The sequence below is a fragment of the Doryrhamphus excisus genome, chromosome 11 (genome assembly GCF_030265055.1).
Source record: "Doryrhamphus excisus isolate RoL2022-K1 chromosome 11, RoL_Dexc_1.0, whole genome shotgun sequence".
NCBI classification, from domain to species: Eukaryota; Metazoa; Chordata; class Actinopteri; order Syngnathiformes; family Syngnathidae; genus Doryrhamphus; species Doryrhamphus excisus.
In genome coordinates, this window is record NC_080476.1 from 9,976,016 (window position 1) to 9,998,103 (window position 22,088).

General features: G+C 38.9%; 1 protein-coding gene across 2 annotated transcripts in view; it reads left to right on the forward strand.

The window, feature by feature from the left end:
- Positions 1-22,088, forward strand: part of dscama (Down syndrome cell adhesion molecule a) — a 92,838-nt gene that overhangs the window by 15,953 nt on the left and 54,797 nt on the right. For both annotated transcript variants that reach the window (XM_058087997.1, XM_058087998.1), the window contains exons 2-3: positions 1,006-1,323; positions 1,711-1,860. In XM_058087997.1, coding sequence (XP_057943980.1) covers positions 1,006-1,323; positions 1,711-1,860 — 468 coding nt within the window. The remainder of the gene's footprint in view (positions 1-1,005; positions 1,324-1,710; positions 1,861-22,088) is intronic.

Sequence of the window (22,088 nt, forward strand, 5' to 3'; positions counted from 1 at the left end):
CAGACCACAGCGTTTGGAATAAGTGAAATCCGGGGAGTAGCTAAATATATTTGCTTACAACTCTTATTCGCATAATTCGCAAAAATTCTCATTTTATACACCGTTCAGCTGTGGCGTTTTTGTATCCTTGTTGCTCCTGCCATTGTGTTTATTTTCCCTGTGTGTCCAGTGTCCAGCTTCTAGCATTTGTGTGCAGAGTTGTGAGTCTTGAAGTGTTTTGACTTTATTTTACTGTGATAAGATGCAGACGCCATCCAAACACCTGGTCCTAACCTGTGTGAAATACTCAAGTTTGTAGAATTATTGTCAAATTCGAAATGGGATTAGGTAAGGACTAAAGCTGTGGCCCCATTGCTTTTTCCAGTTTCTAAATATTATTTCAGTATATTCATACTCCTATTTGTCAGTGTCAGTAGCATAATCTGACTGTTTGGGGAGAACATTCTTTCATGAAATGTGGTTAAAATGTAGTGTAATGTAGCTAATGTCAGCCACACTGCTGATGAATATGATAAATACCAGATACTAACCTGTGTCACAGCTCCATCTTTTACTTTACATAAGATAGAACAATATTATAGCTGTCAACATATACCGTACAACCGCAGGTCGGTCCCTCTGAGTGCAGCACGTGTGAAGTGAGTGTAGCTCCAAATGTGCTGAAACATGTGTTTCCCAGTGTTTGTTTGTCGTAACAGGTTGAGCGACCAGTGGCTGGAAGTGGCCTGTGATTTGAGCATGCTCATTAGGAATTTATGAAGCGCTAAAATGTTTGGTCTCTTGGGAGGGGGGATTGGCAGCTGTCGCACAGGCAGGCAGGCAGGCACGCGGGAAGACGGCGTGATGACAGGAGTGGTGAATCTGCACCAACACACAGTCGAGTAGTGATAGATACCCCATAACAAGTAAAATACATTTGTAACGATAAATAAACACAGCCATGTTTGTCAACATGTTGATTCCGACTTTCTTACATGTGGCTTTCCATTTTTTTTCCCCTTGCAGTTCTCTGTGAAGATCTACGTTCCAGCTTATATTTTGTCAATGCATCTGTGCAAGAGGTAGTGTTTGCCAGCACCACAGGGACGTCGGTGCCCTGTCCCGCTGCAGGCGTGCCACCTGTCTCACTGCGCTGGTATCTGGCCACCGGTGAGGAGATCTATGATGTGCCGGGGATTCGCCATGTGCACTCCAATGGCACCCTTCAGATCTTCCACATCCCCCCTTCCAGCTTCAGCAAACTCATCCACGATAACACCTACTATTGCACAGCGGAGAACCCCTCAGGGAGAATCAGGAGCCAAGATGTCCACATTAAGGCTGGTCAGTACCTCTACACTAACTGTGGCCTATCAAGTTGTGAACGGCAGACTTGACTGCAATTTACATAATCTATAGTAAATATACTGTAGTTTGGATATATTCTTTACAGCTCCATGAACAAAACAGCTAGTTAGAGGCCACTATTGCTATGGAATGAGACAATCTTTGGGGGAGCGGTCGTAAGCAGACAACAGCGGACTGCAGGTAACATCTCACCCCTAAAGATTGCCTCATTCCACAGGAATGAGTGTCCACTAACAAGCTATTTAGGCCAAGACGGTCATTCACCAGCCACGTCCGCCAACTACCACAACAGTAAACTTCTACAAAAGAATGTGAATGCATCAGTGTATTAAAAACATGTATTTTTTTTTTCTTCTCTACCAGTCCTACGAGAACCCTACACTGTTCGGGTGGAGGACCAGAGAGCCATGAGAGGCAATGTGGCGGTCTTCAAGTGCATTATCCCCGCCTCAGTGGAGGCCTACATCACTGTTGTGTCCTGGGAGAAAGACACAATGTCAATCAACGCTGAAAGTAAGTCGCATTTCTTACAACAGCTGTCGTAATAAACTGCAATCGTAATACAAATCTGCAGCTTTGAATGTAATAATCACGCAAATGTAATAAATTTCCCACAAACGTAATAAAATTTGCCTACTGCAAATGTAATACTGAATTTCCTTATTTATTATTACATATGTGGGAAAGTGAAAATCTGTAATATCTGTATGTAATAACTTCCTACAAATGTAATATGAGACAAAATAAGCATCTTTGTGGTTGTTGTTGTTGTTTCTTCTTTCTTCTTTTAATGAGGGAGAAGGTGTAAATGTCATTTTGAGGATTTTAACAAGATAATTCTTTTTTTTTTGTGGAAAAAATATTATTCAAAGAGGCAGGGAAAATTCTAACTGAGCGTTAAGGTGAAGTAGTATTAATGGTAGATGAAGACAAATGTTTTCCAACATTTGAATCGTCATCAACATTCTACATCTTTCCAGATCTCTGTAGCAGCAGCAGCACTTCTTCCTTCACAATTCTCCTGTTAGCGTCAGATGCTTTGTTTTACTCCAATATCCGTACAATCCTCAGTGAAGACACATTTGCACGTTGCTGCGCTATAAATTAATGTGCTAAGACTCTCGTAGATTTTTTTTTTATACTGGGCTCTAAGCCTTATCATATCAGACGGCATAGAAATTGGATGCATGCATGGTTTGCATTCGCTCAGCAAGTAAACAAACGATTTCATTGGCTCATTTTGAGTCAGGCCACAGCGTTTGGATTAAGTGAAATCCGGGAAGTAGCTAAATGTATTTGTTTACAATTCTTATTTGCATAATTCGCAAAAATTCTCATTTTATACATCGTTCAGCTGTGGCGTTTTTGTGTCCTTGTTGCTCCTGCCGTTGTGTTTGTTTTCCCTGTGTGTTTCGCGGCGTGTCCAGTATCATTTGAATACATTGAAGGAATCTTTAATTATTAAATTATAATTTATTTAAAATTTAAAAAAGACAACTTAATTGTGATCATTGCAATTGGTTTAATGAAATTATTACTATTATTTTTATTATATTTAATTTTTTCTTTTGATTATTTCTTCCCCATATACACACAAAACCACACATACAATAATATACTGTAACTAAAACACACATGTACACCCACAAAGAAAATGTAATAATTTCTTGCACATGTAATAACTATTACAAATTCAGTATTAGGTTTGCAGTAGGCAAATTTTATTACATTTGTGGGAAATTTATTACATTTGCGGGATTATTACATTCAAAGCTGCAGATTTGTATTACGTTTGTGGTTTATTACGTTTGTGGGCAGTTATTACGTTTGCGGGTGTAACACGACCTTAGAAGGCTGGTTGCGACTCTACAGGGGTCGCTTAGGTTGCCGACGTCAAAAGGCGGGCATCTGGAGTCAAGATAAAAGTAAGCCCCAGTCTGACTGATTAATAAACTGGCTGTGGAAATGGATTACAAGTCGACTGGAGATTGTACAGGATAAGATGTAATAACAGTCGATCCCTGCTTTTCGCCAGAGTTACGCTCCACACGTACAAGCGAATGGCGAAAATTTGTGACTTATTGCAAATTTTTTCTCGGATTCGGGATCAACATTTGCAATAAAAACTCTTTCTTGAATTGCTATTGTTCACTAGTAAAGGAAGCTAATGCTAAGTGTCCACTGGGCCAGTATTTTCTGTGGCGCCTAGTGTCGCCAATAAGGTGCGCAGTGGCTCAAACTGCCTCCCAACTGGCTTGTGGTGGCCCGTAACGGCGACAAAAATTTAGTTTGGCTGCAAGAAAATGTCAAAATGTTTAAAATATTTGTTGCGCTACTTGCATTAAGCAATCGGCAACATGGCAACATGTCGAGGGAACATTAATTCAGCGCCACATATCACATAATCTTCGGTGCGAACTGGCACCAAGTGGACTCCTAGCATAACAAGCTAAATGCAGAATCCTTGTTTAATCCTTAAATATACCTCAAATACCAGGTACTCGCCACTAATGAATAATATTGTAAGATACCTTTAAAATCTTGAATACACATTTATTAGGTGTATATATATATATATTTTTTGTAATATCAGCAGTGCGGAGTTACCGGAACACAACAGAGGTGTGCGTTCCCGTTGTTAACTGACTTAGCGTCGTAGCTCGTACTGAACTTTATTAGCCAGACGGTCTTGTGTACGTCTGTGTTTGTAAGTCAAGTCTGACCCAATGACAGCGAGGTCTCGCTCCGTTTCCTCTGCCGGTCTTCCACGAGCACACAGGCTGCCAACCGTGTCGCTTAGTCTCGGTGTATTGACCCATTTCTCTGGCTGATAGGAAGCACTGTGGCGCTCCAATCATTCAAATCACTTAAATGGAACACTCGCCTATGTGATTGTTTCGCGGCCCTTGGGGGCAAAGTCACTTTATGTGGGGCATTTAACAAACTCGATATACAAGAGTTTATGTCATTTTGCTTTTGGATAGGGGGCAAATGCTTTTGAGAGACTTTGTTGTTGTTGTTGTTGTTGTCCTCTGAGCCAAAGTCTGCCAGCTTCCCCGTAATTAAAAGGATAAAGATTATTGAACGCTAATAAATGACCAACACCTAACAACCACTGCATAATGTTTCCTAGACGTCACTTAAGGACTTTATGACATATTTCAAGTGTTACTGATGGGTGTCACCATGGCTTCTTATGGGTTAAAACAGTTTTGTACAGTTTGGCAATAACAAAAAAACAACAACATTTCAACATAATTTGTATATGGGTCTTTGGCGAGACAAAGAAAAAGTTGATGCTCCGCTAACACAAAGTGTAAAGCCGTGTAAACGCTGTCAGAAAAATCAAGCAGCCACCAATCCACCGCTCTTCTTCATACTAAATAATGGATGACGGAACCCTATGAATTCGTGAGCAAATGGTCTTTATTCACGTCTCAGTGCGCTCGTCCCACCATTCTCATCTTATACTCTACAACACACATGTTTTAAGTGCACTTTGTGTTTTTGGATCCATGTTTGTGGGTCCGTTTGCACAGTTACTAACATCCCAACAGAACATTGTTCGAAACCCCTCAATAATTTCCACATTTGAATGAATCAGATCATTTTTATACTTGAATTGAAAACCCAAGGACCAGGCTCACACTATATTTGTGTTTACAGACTAAAATGAACGGTAATTGATAAATGGGAGTGCCTTCATAACCACATAACGTTGTAACGCAGACGGTTGTAGTTTGCAGTCTGACGGAATAAAGCAGGGGTATCGAAAGTGCGGCCCTTAGCCTGATTGTGTTTTGGCACATTTTAATTTTAAGAGAATAAAGACAAAATATTAGGACAATAAAAAATACCATAAAGTTGAAATATTAAAGACTCAAATATGTATAAAATAAAATAAAAACTGAACAATGAATAAAGTTGCACATTTTTTTTCCATTTTCAGAAAAGAAGGTACAATAATAAAGTAGAAATATTTGTAAATCCAAACTAAATGAAATAAAAAAAACTAATGTAAGGATAAAAAGTTAATATTAAATGTTTATTAAATTATTATTATTATTATTATTATTATTATTATTATTAATAATAATAATAATAATAATAATAATAATAATAATAATAATAATAATAATAATAATAATAATAATAATAATAATAATAATAATAATAATAATAATAATAATAATAATAATAATAATAATAATAATAATAATAATAATATTGCAGGCTTTCTTTATGGGTTGGTTTAAAAAAAAAAGTGGGGCCCCCGTAGACTTTGATTTTTATGATTGATTTTTCCCTGAAATAGTCATCAACATTCGACAACAACAACAACACAGCAATGCAAAGGCCTCCTGAATGTAATTATTTATTGATACAACAAAGGGAACAGTATGAAGGAGGATAAAGAGAGCTTGGATGACCACTTTTTTGGGAGGGAGGGGGGGGGGGAGCGGAGTCAAGTGATTAAAAAAAAAAAATCAACGATAAAAAAACAACAATCATGTCTTTCATGAGGGAGATCCAGAGAAGCTCGTTTTTATGGCTGGACTTGCAGGTTGTGTGCTTCAGGGACGTGTTGCTGTGGAGAGTAGCTGGCTAGCTGTGTTGCTGAGCCGGGGCCATTCCCCAGGTGCAGCCTGTGCTGCAGTCACTGAGGAGGCCTTGTACTCATTTGCCTTGGCCTGATGCTGCCTGCTCTGCATTCAGCAGCAGAGGGCCGAGAGGGGGCCGACCCACCCCCCCAGCACCACTGCAGACTCATACACACACACACACTCACGGAAAAACAGGCTTTCTTTTCATGCAGCACACGTGCTTAGCATCAGAGCCGTCGGCCATCACACAGATGTATTTTCTCAGTTCTCTGTATTGACGTCTACATCGACACACATAAACCTTGTTTGGAACAAGCATAATGCTTTGTTTTTTGGGCTTTTACAGCAAGTATTTCTAATGTGAAGGCTTCCTGAAACAACCGATTTGTATTATCGCTCTTTTCAGCACCTCTTTGTTGGGGTGTCGCTTGCAGAGTACTTGACGCTTAGCAATGGCAATACTCTACTGTCAACTATTTTGACTGTTTTTGGAGTCTTTCTATTGCTTTCTACTGTGAAAATTAGTGAAACATGTGGAGGAACGACTGCAATAAAGAAGTGTGTATGTCGGTTTTTCGTCAGCCCAGAACCCCATATGCATATGTTCACCACATCACCCACGTTTATTATAGTTAGCTGTGCTAGCTATGTGTTATTGTTTACGATATATTCTGCATGACTTTATTCATCATACAATGTTTGTACATCCATGCTCTATAAAGCTTTTCCTCATTAGAGTGACTAGTGAGCTGGAGTCTATCCCAGGTGACTTCGGGGTACATCCTGGATTGGTCATTAGCCAATCACAGGGCACATATAATCCGATTTGTTTTGTTTTTTTCATTATTGGGTTGGGACAGGCTGCACGGCGGTCGAGTGGTTAGCACACAGGCCTCACAGCTAGGAAACCTGAGTTCAATTCCACCCTCGACCATCTCTGTGTGGAGTTTGCATGTGGAGAACTGTTTTTACTTAAATGTATTATTTATTTATTTTTTGTTCACTGTAAAATGTCTGAGTACTATACAAATAATTTGTATTATTATTGTTATTATTAGGCTGCACGGTGAACGAGTGGTTAGCACGCAGACCTCACAGCTCGAAGACCAGGGTTCAATTCCACCCTCGGCCATCTCTGTGTGGAGTTTGCATGTTCTCCCCGTGCATGCGTGGGTTTTCTCCGGGTACTCCAGTTTCCTCCCACATTCCAAAAACATGCTAGGTTAATTGGCGACTCCAAATTGTCCATAGGTATGAATGTGAGTGTGAATGGTTGTTTGTCTATATGTGTCCTGTGATTGGCTGGCCACCAGTCCAGGGTGTACCCCGCCTCTTGCCCAGAGACAGCTGGGATAGGCTCTAGCACCCTTGTGAGTATAAGCGGTAGTGAATGAATGAACAATAATCCACAGTTTTCAACAAAAAAAAATTCAAGCATAATTTTCAATTTAACACAAATTTAGCTATATATACATTTTGCCAAAATGATGCCACAACATAAACAACACAAAAATGTGTTGTTTTACATGCCAATCACAGCTTATGTACACTTCCTTGTACTTTTCTTAAAAGTAATGTGAAAGTCTCCATGAGGCAAGTTTTATTAATTTTATTTAATGATGCAGCATTTAAGGGCCGCTGAATAAAGTGCGAAATCTCAACACCTGACGAAAAAAGCATTACCAGTGAAGCATCAAGACATTGTGATTGTATTAGCATGTATTTATGAAGGATTGCCGACTAAGGGTGAATGAGAGTGTTTTGCGGCCTATTTTGGAGACACAAAATAACTACTTTTTTATTCTTTTGTGGGGATCCATTCTATAGTATTGGGTTGTTATCTTGTAGAAAGACTAGTGACTAGGCCCCCGCGACCCTCGTGAGGATAAACGGGACACCGCTACTATCGACGCTTATCACGGTATTGGTGTTGGTAATACAGTGAGTTCCAGCCTTCGGTTAAAGAGTTCTAACAACTTTGCATTTAATACAGTGCAGTTTTGCAGCCTTTTCAGTACTGCGTTTTTATTATTAGAATCCTATACAGTGCTGCTATTGGGGCAGTACAACCTTGAGCTAGCTGGTGGGCAGGTAATATTTTTCCTGGTCCCTGTGTGACGGGTTTGAAGCGGGAGAAGGAGGAGACTCAGCACCTCCCCGCCCCCCATTTCTACCTCTCTCCGGCGACAGGCACGATCAGGATTGTGACGTGTGATTTTTTTTTTTTTCAACATTCGTCATTCTCCCGTCCGCCAGCGATTGGCTGGAGTATTGTTAGTCACGCAGGAAAAATGGGTCATGTGCCCTGTGGACAATGTCTGTTTGGACAAACACCACCAAACATGCGTTTGCACCTACAAAGGCTTCCCACACACACAGACTCTGCGGCAGAGCGTAGCGAGCAGATGTGTATAAACATCTATACGGTCATTTGGTGAGCATCTAGTGTGGAGCTCGTTGTTGTGTCTCACACGCTGCTTCTGTTCCTCCCAGCCTGTGGAAGGGGTTTAGCCAGATTAAAGGAGGCATGGAGTGAAAGAAGAAAAACAATGGGGAGGAAAATCAATACCTTTGGGCAGGGCAGCATGCAGACCACGTGCTGACTCATCAAGGTAGAAAAATCACTGAAACTTAAATACGATCCAATACGACATTTAAAGTAAAATGATGGGAGATATTCCACATAGAAGACATTTGGGATTTACATATGTTACATTTTGATACTAATCATGATGTTAATGGTTTAATTTCATTTGAACATGCATCAGATTACAATTGAATGCATCACATAATCAGTTCACAGTTCCACATGTCCAAAAGGAGTAGGAAGAAGCAAAGCTTATTAAATCCTACCCCTCCTTCTGGTACTTTTACAATCAGTAACTGTTACATTTGTTCACTTGCTGCTTTCCTAATATAATTAATTTTTTTTTATTATTATTTTTAGTAAAATTTTTTATCGTAATATAATTTAAGTTTTTTTTATTTTAAGTTTAAGTTTAAGTTTAAGTTTAATCAGTTCCACATGTCCAAAAGGAGTAGGAAGAAGCAAAGCTTATTAAATCCTACCCCTCAATCTGGTACTTTTACAGTAACCGTTACATTTGTTCACTTCCTGCTTTCCTAATTTAATTTTAATTTTAATTTTAATTTTAATTTTAATTTTAATTTTAATTTTAATTTTAATTTTAATTTTAATTTTAATTTTAATTTTAATTTTAATTTTAATTTTAATTTTAATTTTAATTTTAATTTTAATTTTAATTTTAATTTTAATTTTAATTTTAATTTTATATAGCACATCATGACTGGTTCAAGACTCTTCATCCTTGTATTTAGCAAACATCAACTGCTTGTATTGTTTCTTGAATTGGCTCATCGTTGTGCATTGTTTGAGGTCCTTACTCAATCCATTCCATAGTTTGATTCCACATACTGAAATGCTATGGCTTTTTAACGTAGTCCTGTGTTTCAAATGTAGTTCTTCCCTGAAATCATCCTGAGACCATCACATGATGGATGTGGTTTCTATAGAACCACAATATACACAATATAGCACTCTGACAGATCTGGCATGCTTATTTATGTTTTAGTACGGTTACACATGCAGAAATGGTAAAATATGACATTATATTCAACTCGGCATAAACAATACGTCTTCCTACACGCTGAGGCTGAGAGTGGCAGAAATATTCATGAAACAGACTGATGCCCTTTCGCTCTCCCTTTCTCGACTTGACTTGACGCCGCCGCGAGGATCAACCCCCCCCCCCCCCCCCCCCCCCCCCCCGTCGTCCTATGGTGCTGCTTGCTCACCAACGAACACAATCTGCTCTTTATTAAACTCACAGAGCAAAGTCTATCATATATACAGTATATATATATTTCTAATTCCCACAGATAACAAAGTTATTTTACCTTTTTACTGTGGCCTGTCAGTCAGGGGCCCCTTGGAACCTCACCCCCCTTTACTGCACCCCTGGGAGGAACTAAAGACTCTACCATAAACAGTGAGGTCAGTAGCGTATCTTGGTTGGCGATGGCTGCTGCCCACGTACCTGGACGTGCGCCAGGTCATGTGTGGCTCCCTGCCAAGATACAAATTAGCTATAAGAGAAACATAAGCTAATCATGGAAGCAGCCGCCAATTAATTAGCACTTAGATATTTTGTGGGCTGAATGGATTTGAGACTGGAACCAGCAGGTTAAAGTGACTGGCATGGGTGTCTCTCTATGGCAGAGGTAGGGAACCTATGGCTCGGGAGCCAGGTAGGGCTCTTTTGATGACTGTATCTGGCTCTCAAGCATTTCTTACCACAATAAAAATGCATTTTTGCTAACATTTTAAAGTAAACCATCACAGAAATGACTGTTAAAAATAATATTCAAAATCAACAACTTTCTTATGCATTTTAATCCGTCCATTTATTTTCTACTGCAATACGGCCGACCATATCTATCTTTCCTGATGATATTTTCCAGGTCAAACACCAAAACTCGATTATTACTGGGTAATGCGGTAGTCTACCTTGGTCAATGAGATGTCAACATGTAAATATAAACTTTCCTCCTTTAGTCAAATAGTCACCTAGCTAAAGCTGCAGAACTAAGCCTTCTGACGAAGATGGCCAAAAGAATGAAATACATGTACGGAGTATGGTGCAAAACCATGCAGCAGCAGAAGTTGTATTAATGGCAACAAGTATTAGATTTATTATTAGACACTGCGCTGCTCACGAAAGTGTGCTGGCCACACCCCATTGGCGTGGGGTAGTGTGCCTGGTCTACATAATTAGAGCCCATTATATCTAAAACTGTTGGTCTTACATAAAAATGCACACATTTTATTGCATTCAATGTTTAAAAAAATGTATATGGCTCTCTCAGATACACATTTTAAAATATCTGGCCTTCATGGCTCTCATAGCCAAAAAGGTTCCCGACCCCTGCTCTATGGAGTCGTCCCTTGCCACTTCATGGTTTGGATTTATCACTGTTTATTAAAAATATATTTGTTAATAAATCCTGCTGTTTCGCGGTTGAATACGATCTATTACTATTATGAGCATATTAAGCAAATTATACATATTTTTGCCTGAATTAAGCATGTTCATACATGAAAATGTTTAATCAACTAAAATACAAATATATGCCATTCATAAGATGCAGTATTCTACACTAGTCATGTGACACACAAACACCACATCAACAGAATTTTATTGCAGGTTACAATTATGTCACAATATTCCCTTCTTCAGCCTCGTCCTGGGAACTAAACCACTAAAGTCATCATCTTCGGTGTCAGAATTGAACAGCCGCACAATTTTTTTCATCACACACTTTGTCAGCCTCTCTGTCTTTTTCTTTCTCGCACTTTGTTGTGTCACTTTCGTCTCAACAAAAACAAGCACTTTAGCTTGTCAGATTAAAACACGATCGCTGCATAAAATTCCAGAACCTGATAAATCTGCGTCCACTTCAGTTGTCCTATTCACTATTTCCTAAAGCTGCACTCTAAGCATCATGGGAAGTGTATTTTTTTTTAGCCATAAATTACTCACATCACTTCACATCACTTGCTGGCCAAAAAATACAGTCTACTATATTGGGTAGTGAGAGTGTGTAGGTTACTATAGGGATGTTAGTTCATGTCTGGAGGGCTCTAATGTAAAAAAAAAAAAATGCAGGTCATAAACATGTTATTTATGTATGTCCTCCATTTTAACAGCTGCCATGTATTTTGCCCTCCAGTTTTCGTAGTTTTCTGTATTTTTCTGTATTAGGTTACTATAGGGGTGTTAGTTCATGTCTGGAGGGCTCTAATGTAAACCAAATATTTATCAGGTCATAAACATGTTATTTATGTCCTCCATTTTAACAGCCACCCTGCATTTTGCCCTCCCGTTTTCATAATTTTCTGTATTTGTATTTGTATTTTCATGAAAAAATGCTGTGCTGCCCTTTATTTTGGTTTTAACTCCACTTTCAGGCATTGTTATTCATGAATTCATTTTTCCGGCCTCACATTTTATGTAACATGACGAGAGATGAAAAGGGGAAGATTTGGGCTATAAAATATTCAAGATTAGAGTCTGTCAACAATAACAAAAATTAAAAAAAAGAGAGTTAGCATCTCTACCTTATCCATGTTAAACCTTGTCACACGAGGGCACCTTTTTAGTATAAAAAATATGGACGTACAAATGCACATAAGTGCGCATCACAGAAGGAGACGGTGTATATCTGTGAGTCTGTTGGTGTGTAGGAGGAGGAGGGTGGTGGTTGTGGTGGTGGTGGTGGGGGGGTGGCGGCGGCTTTGAATGGGCGCTCTTATCGCATGCATGCAGCTGCCGCAGTGTCTTTGACAGACAGAGGTGCTGTCCATGCATGCCACTCACTGTGCCTATTCACAGCCATACCCCCCCCCCCCCCCCCCGCCACATCCCTCTTCTATCCCTGTCTGTGTTGCATTCTCTGTCAAGGAAGTCAGTGCAAGACAGAAGAGAAGGGGGAAAAAAAAACAAAAAAACAAAACAGGACTTGAGTGTTAATGCAGACTCACGGCGCCGTTGCTTTCACATCCTTGCCACCAGTAGGAAAGCCAAGGACGGGCAAGAAATCAAATGTCAGCGGACATCATTTTGCAAAGCAATCCAAAGTACATGCTAAGGCGTTACAGTGGGCCATCAGCGAAATCTGCGAGTAACTTATTCACGCATAAAAATGTCTACTTATGACACATGACTCACCCCCCCCCCCCCGCCCCCCTCCTGTTAGCTTGACATTGATGTTCTCCGCCTCCTCATGCAGGATCAACATTTACAATAAAAGTGACCCGAGCCCCTCACTTGTCTCTTTTCAATAGGTCTCCCACACTCATAAAGTGATTTTTATGTACATTTTTAGGTTTAAAAAACGCCTCATTTTCAGAAATATAATTTTTCTTAAATATATTTTTCGGAACAAGAATCTGTGTGAGCAGGCCTCAAACTGGACATGTGCAATTAATGAATGTAGTTTCCATCATTTAGCAGATCATACCGTCCTCTTTTTACTTTAATCATGCTGGTTGCGGAATTACAGGAAAATAGGCAATTTGGGGAATGTGAAAGGTTTTAATCTTGAATATTTTAATGCTGGAATTGTTCGATTGTTTTATTCATTTTAATGGAAACTTTATTTGAGAAGGGATAGTCCGGATTTGTTTTGTATTGGAATGGTTTGAATCGGTGGACAAAACGTGGAAAGTCCGAAAAAATGTAGGATGGGATGTTTATGGTGTTATGGAAAATGTGTTGTGATCATTGTGATTATTGTGATTATTAATATTATGATTATTGTGATTATGATGATGATGATGATTATTATTATTATTATCATTGTGATCATTGTGATTATTGTGATTATTGTGATTATTATTATTATTATTATTATTATTATTATTATTATTATTATTATTATTATTATTATTATTATTATTATTATTATTATTATTATTATTATTATTATTATTATTGTGATCATTGTGATTATTGTGATTATTATGATTATGATCATTGTCATTATCATTATCATTATCATTATCATTATATTATTATTGTCATTATTGTTATTGTTATATTATTATTGTCGTTATTGTTATTGTTACTGTTACTGTGATTGTGATTATTATGATGATGATGATGATGATGATGATGATGATTATTATTATTACTATTAAATAATTGCCATTTAACTTTATTCATTATAAAACTATGTTTAAATGAACAATGGCATTTTGTTCAAACTAATTACATAATTATAAATTTGGACGCATTAATTATCAAAATTATAGATGTTACAAAAGTATATAAACATTTGCCTTATAAATCTGTTATTCTGTATGCATTTTATTGTTTCAAAAAAAAGCAGAGTACAAAATTCAAGTACATAATGTGTGATCCTTTTGAAAGATGAATGAATAAATGTTTGCACGACTGGTATATGTTGAGCACAATGAGCAGAGATGAAGGACACGTTGCATACAGTAAATAGTCATGTTGTTGCTGAGGGCCTGAGTTGATGCTGCCAGCTCGCTCTGATTGGCTGCGGCTCGCTATGACTCGTCATCAGCTTGGCCAATACGCTTTTCTCGTGCGCTGTTCTTTTTCTTCCTCTCTTTTTTTTTTTTATGCCCCCCCCAAATAAATTGCCTGGAGAAATTGAACAAAAAAAATAGAGAAAGGGAGAAAGCCTTTCATCTAATTGAGAAGCTCATATTCTCTGTGGTGGGAAGATAAGCTCTTCTCACGGCAGCGGCTCAGCTCGCTGAATGTTGCCCACTTTGGTTTGATTTTTCTCAACTGTTTGTGGACTTAACTGATGTTTTGTTTTGTTTTTTACCCATAATAATCCATAGCTGTTTAGAGTAAAAAATGATGGGGTGGATGTAGCACAGAGGAAGTGGACCACATAGCAGACATTTGGGATGTTTGTTTTTAATTCACGTCAAGGTTTTATCCTTCGTGCTAAATGTGTTCCTTATTTGAAAAGAACTCAACTTGACACTTTTTGTATGCAGCAAAAATGTTGCAGACGGTCCTTATTATTATGAAATTATTAACACCGTACACTGTACTGGCTGAGTAATACAGTAATCCCTCATTTATTGTGGTTAACTTTTTCCAGATCTGACTGTGATAAGTGAATTTCCAGTTATGACCTTCTGACTGTGCTTTTGACAGTGTTAGAGCCCTCTAGACATGAAATAACACCCCTATAGTCACGTTTACACCCGTATTAATAGGAGTAAATAAGCCATTTAAAGAAGCTGCACGGCTGTCGAGTGGTTAGACCTCACAGCGAGGAGACCCAAGTTCAATTCCACCCTCGGCCAGCTCTGTGTGGAGTTTGCATGTTCTCCATGTTTTTTTCTCCGGGTACTCCGGTTTCCTCCCACATTCCAAGAACATGCTAGGTTAATCGGTGACTCCAAATTGTCCATAGGTATGAATGTGAGTGTGAATGGTTGTTTGTCTATATGTGCCCTGTCAACGTTGTCAAAACTTTAGACCATTTTGACTGATTTTTCAAGGCACACAGAATATTGTGTTTTACAACTATATACACACGGAACCTACCAACAGAAAGATTAGACTCATGTCTTTGATGAGAAAAAAAATCTACATTTTCCCGTGCTTTAGGAAACAGCAGTAGAACATATGTAAGTTTCAGGTAAATACCAGTTCCAGACTAAAAAAAAGGGAGATAAATTTCAAGCATAAATATTGTTTTTGGGCTGCATGGTGGACGAGTGGTTAGCGCGCACACCTCACAGCTCGGAGACCCGAGTTCAATCTCACCCTTGGCCATCTTTGTGTGGAGTTTGCATGTTCTCCCCGTGCATGCGTGGGTTTTCTCCAGGTACTCCGGTTTCCTCCCACATTCCAAAAACATGCTAGGTTAAATTGGCGACTCCAAATTGTCCATAGGTATGAATGTGAGTGTGAATGGTTGTTTGTCTATATGTGCCCTGTGATTGGCTGGCGATCAGCCTCTCGCCCAAAGACAGCTGGGATAGGCTCCAGCACCTCAACGACCCTCGTGAGGATAAGCGGTAGAAAATGAATGAATGAAAGCCATTTATTTTTCCAGTGTGTGTTGCTATAAATGTGTTCCTCTGGGGAGAAGAGTGAGTGGCAGACAGGAAGTGACGGCAGGGGTTCAAAGTTCAAAGTGTTTCGGCTTACTGTGGCCATAACATGTTGTTTTTGTGCATGTTGTGAGATCATTCAAACCTTCTGGTGTTCAAGTCTGGCACCCGCCCCACTATTTGGGACACACTGAACTGGAGTAAAACCAGTTGAATTAATATGTGACGGCCATATTTTTGGTCCTAAAAAAACAAAGTCAACATTTGATGAACATCTGCTTCTTCTGAGAGCAGGGTGAGATTCTTGGGTGTGTTGCTTGTGATTACATTGTGCCTTCCACATTGTGATCCCTTCAGCCCCCAAACCAGGATTACATTGCCATCTTGTAATCTGCAAAGGGAGGGGGGGCAGACCTGTAGGGAGGGGCGGGGTCACCCCATCCCTGAAAACGTCTTCTTCCACAGGGAACGCAATCAAGCCCTGTTATTCTTGTGATTTGTTAATCTTCTCAGAGTAAGAGTCAGGGGGAGTGAAGGGTTGGGGGGGGGGTGTTGAAGGTTTGCTACGTCGATTCTGCTGTTTTGAATCCGTGGCAGCCATTTTGTGTCAGCCTGCTTGTGGTGCCTCTTCTCAAAAAGCTAACAATGCTGTTCTTGTCTCCTGAATAGAAGGCGGCCATGAAAGGATGCATTAGTAACGTAAAGCCCTTTTCATGCCTTGCTTTGGCTGTTTGTCCGTGTTAGTAAGTTACATTCATCAATGTTTTGTGCCTTTGTCCTTGAGACACATATTTCTCTATTCCATTTTGGAAAAAATATGGATCACAATTTCCATGCTTAGAATTGTGATTGGAATTTTTTTCCCATGGTTTTTTTAATGGGGGACTTTCTTCATAGAAATAAATAATCTATCAACTCCGATTATAAATGTTTTGTTGTGTATCCCCCGCTTGTCTATCAGCGTCACTAGGTTCTGAGGATAGGGTGGGGGGGCTTAGCCCCCCTGGAAATGCACAGGATATGAATGTATGTAGTAGACATTAAAAAAAAAAAAAATTTCAAAAAAACAAATAAGGAACAAGAACCGGGATACAACTTTCCCACTTTTGGACAGATTTAGTAGAGATACTCATTTTTCTCATTTGAAGAACAGGGCACCCACAAGGGGGTTCAGAGTGTAGTTTTAGTCTTTACAGTAATATTACCGACACCCAGGGACCAGTTTAGAATACTACATATTTTGAATGCCTTATATTTTTACTTAGTTTATTTAGCCGTTTTTGTGCTTGGAAATGCTTAATTTAGGCTAAAAATCTATAGCAATTGCTTAAATATGCATATTCTTTTAGCAATAATTGGCTGTATTCAACCGTGTTCAACATTTGAAATCGAGATATAATATATACTCGGTTCTGAGGACATGGGGGGACTTACGTAGCCCCCTGGAAATGCACAGGATATGAATTAATGTAGTAGACATAAAAAAAAAAATCCAAAAAACAAATAAGGAACAAGAACCGGGATATAACTTTCCTAATTTTGTTCAGATTTAGTAGAGATACTCAATTGTTTTAGGCCACCATTAAATGTACACACAATCTATACTGCAAAACCACTGCTCAAGCTCCGCAACCATTCTGTCCAGTGGACAGTGATCAATGATATAATAATCATTATTACATTATTAATTAGCCTATTATTATTACTATCATCATTATTCTTCTTCAGATTATTACTGTAGTAGGCTAGTATTAGCCTGCTTATTGGCTTGCTTATTAGCCTGCTTTTCCGCTATTATATAAAATTTGTCAGAGATTTTTTTGTAAAAAAAAAAAATAAAAAATCAATATAAATTTTTAAAAAAACAGTAAAAAAATATATAATTATTTAGAGGGGCTTAAGAACCCTTCAGCCCCCCTAAAATGATCAAATACGGCTATGTTTATGAGTGGCTCATTCATAGAGGTCACTGTAATGGCCAACCTGTTCTCGCTTTGTTTGCGTTGTGTTTATGGGCTTTACCACATTGGCAGATGGGCCATCAGGGATTATACCTGCTAATCAACAGAGGGGAGGCTGGTGAAGTGTTATGGCTGCATAACTTGTAGAATCGTGACCATTCACGGGCCTAAAAAAATGTTCAATGATTTATGTCACGTTGGACAATGGCGATTGAAGAGAGACGGGGAGAGTTCTGGAGTGAAGTTTTTTTTTATTGAAAATGTTGATCCGAAATCAGAGGAGAACTTCAACGTGAAGCTAGCAGGAGGGTTTGGAGGGGTCGGATGAAGCTGTGTGTTAAAATAAATAATGGAACGTAATTCCCACGAAAAACATGAATCGACTGTATATTGTATATGACAGTCATCAGGGATTCACTTGAAGTCATTATATGCAACATATACAAAATATATGTACAATATATTCACACCATATACTTTATATGGATTCATGGTGAAATGGATTTAATCCTGAATATCAAGTTAACAAACCAAAAAGTTATTTATCGCATATATAATTAAAAAAAAGTCAAATTTTCTGTAGTTTGCATGTGGTCCATAAGCATGGAAAATATATGAATATTATTATTATGATTATATTTCATATCTACTGTGTTGATGAGGCGTCCTGATACCCACAGACCCCCACAATGAGCATCCCTACCAGTGCGATTATATAAGGCATATGTCCAGACAGGATGGCCTAATCCCTGACACCCCGCCGCATGCTGCACACGCATTCACACATGCTCCGCCCCCTCCCTCTTCACCCATCAACATATGGAGATGAGCGGCATTAGCGCGGTGGAAAGAAAATAAACCAGTTAAAGCAGCCAACAGTTTAGATAACACAATATTTCTTCATGGGGGGTCTGTCTGTCACTTCCTTTCAAAGCAGGATATGTAGGCACTTTTTTCTTTAAAAAGTTATTTTTATGACAAATAAAGTTTTTGTGACTCTAATTGACGTCAAGATATGCTAAGCGGTTAAATGTGTTCTGAAGAAAAAAAGTTTTCATTTCAGGTTTGTGTTCAAATCCAAACAAATATTATTATATAAATGCTATCAATGGATTTAAACCCTTCTGCTAGCTTGATGTTGATGTTGTCCTCTGATTTTGGATCAACATTTGCAATAAAAGGGATTGTTGGATTGTTCACTTGCGACAGAAGTCAACCCGCTAGGTTTGAACCCTAAAGGATTAGATCTTTCATCAGAAGAAAAAAGTGTTTCGAGCCACACAGAGATGGCCGTGGGTGGAATTGAACTCGGGTCTCTGAGCTGTGACGCCTGCGTGCTAACCACTCGACCCCCATGCAGCCTACTTTTGTTCTTTAAAGAAGTTTTTTGTTCTTTACTAATCAGCAGGCTGTACGGGGATCAAGTGGTTAACGCGCAGGCCTCACAGCTAGACGACCCGAGTTCAATTCCACCCTCGACCATGTCTGTGTGGCTAGAAACACTCCTATTGTAAATATCCCATGTTTTAATGTTGATAACTGTGGCTTATACACAAGTTCGGACTATATGAATCAAATAAAATAAATAGGGCTGCACGGCAATCTAGTGGTTAGCGCGCAGACCTCACAGCTAGGACACCTGAGATCAATTCCACCCTCGAGTTTGCATGTTCTCCCCATGCATGTGGGTTTTCTCCAGGTACTCCGGTTTCCTCCCACATTCCAAAAACATGCTAGGTTAATTGGCGACTCCAAATTGACCATAGGTATGAATGTGAGTGTGAATGGTTGTTTGTCTATATGTGCCCTGTGATTGGCTGGCCACCAGTCCAGGGTGTGCCCCGCCTCTTGCCTGAAGACAGCTGGGATAGGCTCCAGCACCCCCGCCACCCTTGTGAGGATAAGCGGTAGAAAATGAATGAATGAATAATAATCAGCAGTTTTCAACAAAAAAAAAGAAATTTCAAGCATAATTTTCACTTTAACACAAATTTAGCTATATATACATATTTCGCCAAAATGATGCCACAACATAAACAACACAAAAAAGTGTTGTTTTACATGCCAATCACAGCTTATGTACACTTCCTTGTACTTTTCTTAAAAGTAATGTGAAAGTCTCCATGATTTATTAATTTAATTTAATGATGCAGCATTTAAGGACCGCTGAATATAGTGCGAAATCTCAACACCTGACGAAAAAAGCATTACCAGTGAAGCATCAAGACATTGTTATTGTATTAGCATTCATTTATGAATGAGTGTTTTGCGGCCTATTTTGGAGACACAAAGTAACAACTTTTTTTTATTTTTCGTTGGGGTCCATTCTATAGTATCGGGTTGTTATCTTGTAGAATTCCAACTTTTTGTTTTTTTTCCCAACATGGCTTATATGGTACCGGCCTTGGTCTAATTCATGCCCACATGCCCGATAGAGAATGGGCACAGCGAGCCACAACTTGACCTCGCCAGGCTCCTTGTGTGACCCTACTGACATCAGCCTAGATCTTGTTAAATAGGATTACGCTGGCTACCTGCCATTCAGTGGCTCGGACAGGACCTTATCTCCTGTCTTCAGACGGCTTCCAACAAACAACATCATGCACAATGACCTACATTAAACAATGCCACATGCTGCTTTGTTGGAATCCGATAACTGGCGTCCAGTTTCGGTATTTTCACTCGAAGAGCGACTTACCTGGATGAGTCTAGGTTAATAGGACGCTTAATTCTGTTAAGAACATTAAGCCTGTTAAATGTTATGGCGGCAAAGCATATGTGCATAAATATTTTGACTCAAAATCGATATTCTGGTACCAAACTGTACCAAAAATGAATCAAACCGCGACCTTAAAACTGAGGTACGTAGTATATACCAAACTGTGATGATAGTACCTTTAAACTTCCTTTAAATACAACCCTCGCTTATTTTCCTTTTAAGACAATAAGAGACTTGCGGTGGGTACAGGAGCGCCGGAGTTCACATCCTCCAAAGAACATGTGACATGTCTCGATCTGCCTCCCATACGCTCCCTCGAAGCAGGGACACCAATTTTACGGGCGTAAGAGGCTTTGCGCCCTAATCCTCAGTTGATCTTCATAAAGTTTGTGTCTTACAATTAAGTGCAGATGGTTTGCAGCTGGTTGTAAGGCTAGTAAATAACTCGGGGGCCTCTATTTTCGCCCGGGATTTGGTGGTGGGGGTAATCCTTCTCTCTGACAGTTTACCAGATTCAAATCAGTCTAGGCTTTGCTTGCCTCCCCTCCACTCGTCTTCCACTGAGTTCTCTCTGCTGCTATCCCACTCTCTCCATCAAAAGCTCCTTATCTTCATTTAAATATGCGATCATTTAGTGGAAGCACACACCAACACATATGCGACTGTCTAAGAACAGGGTCGTGGGCGGTGCGAGAGTCTCGCTCAATTATCCCTGCCTGGAAACCCACTTTAGGAAAGGAATTAGTGGTCATGAACATTCTGGGAAATGCTTCAAAATGGCGTTCAAGGTGTGATGAGGGACAATATGCTGTATGGCAAGGGCCATATTTAGATATGCTAAGAAGCTGTTATAAGTTAGCTATATTTAAAAAAAAAACAGCATATTTTACTATATATTATTTATTTTATTTTATTTTATTTTATTTTATTTTATTTTATTTTATTTTATTTTATTTTATTTTATTTTATTTTATTTTATTTTATTTTATTTTATTTTATTTTATTTTATTTTATTTTATTTTATTTTATTTTCATTCATCTTCCACCGCTTTTTCCTCACGAGGGTCGCGGGGGGTGCCAGAGCATATCCCAGCTGTCTTTGGGCGAGAGGCGGGGTACACCCTGGACTGGTGGCCAGCCAATCACAGGGCACATATAGACAAACAACCATTCACACTCACATTCATACCTATGGACAATTTTGAGTCACCAATTAACCTAGCATGTTTTTGGAATGTGGGAGGAAACCGGAGTACCCGGGGAAAACCCACACATGCACGGGGAGAACATGCAAACTCCACACAGAGATGGCCGAGGGTGGAATTGAACCCTGGTCTCCTAGCTGTGAGGTCTGCGCGCTAACCACTTGAACGCCGTGCCGCCCCTTATTTTATTTTATTTTATTTTATTTTATTTTATTTTATTTTATTTTATTTTATTTTATTTTATTTTATTTTATTTTATTTTATTTTATTTTATTTTATTTTATTTTATTTTATTTTATTTTATTTTATTTTATTTATATATTTACAATTTTTGTATTTTATATTTGACTTGTTAAATAGCAAATCTAAATCGTCCATTGGTATGAATGTGAGTGTGAAAGGTTGCCTCTTCCCCAAAATGAGCTGGGATAGGCTCCAGCATGGCCCCCCCCGCCACCCTAATTAGTACTAAGGGGCTTAGAAAAAGAATGAATATGAATGGATAGTCTCTCATAATGTTATGACTTTTATAATAACATTTCTTTAATACTCAGTTGCACGGTGATCGAGTGGTTAGCACACAGGCCTCACAGCTAGAAGACCCGAGTTCAATTCTACTCT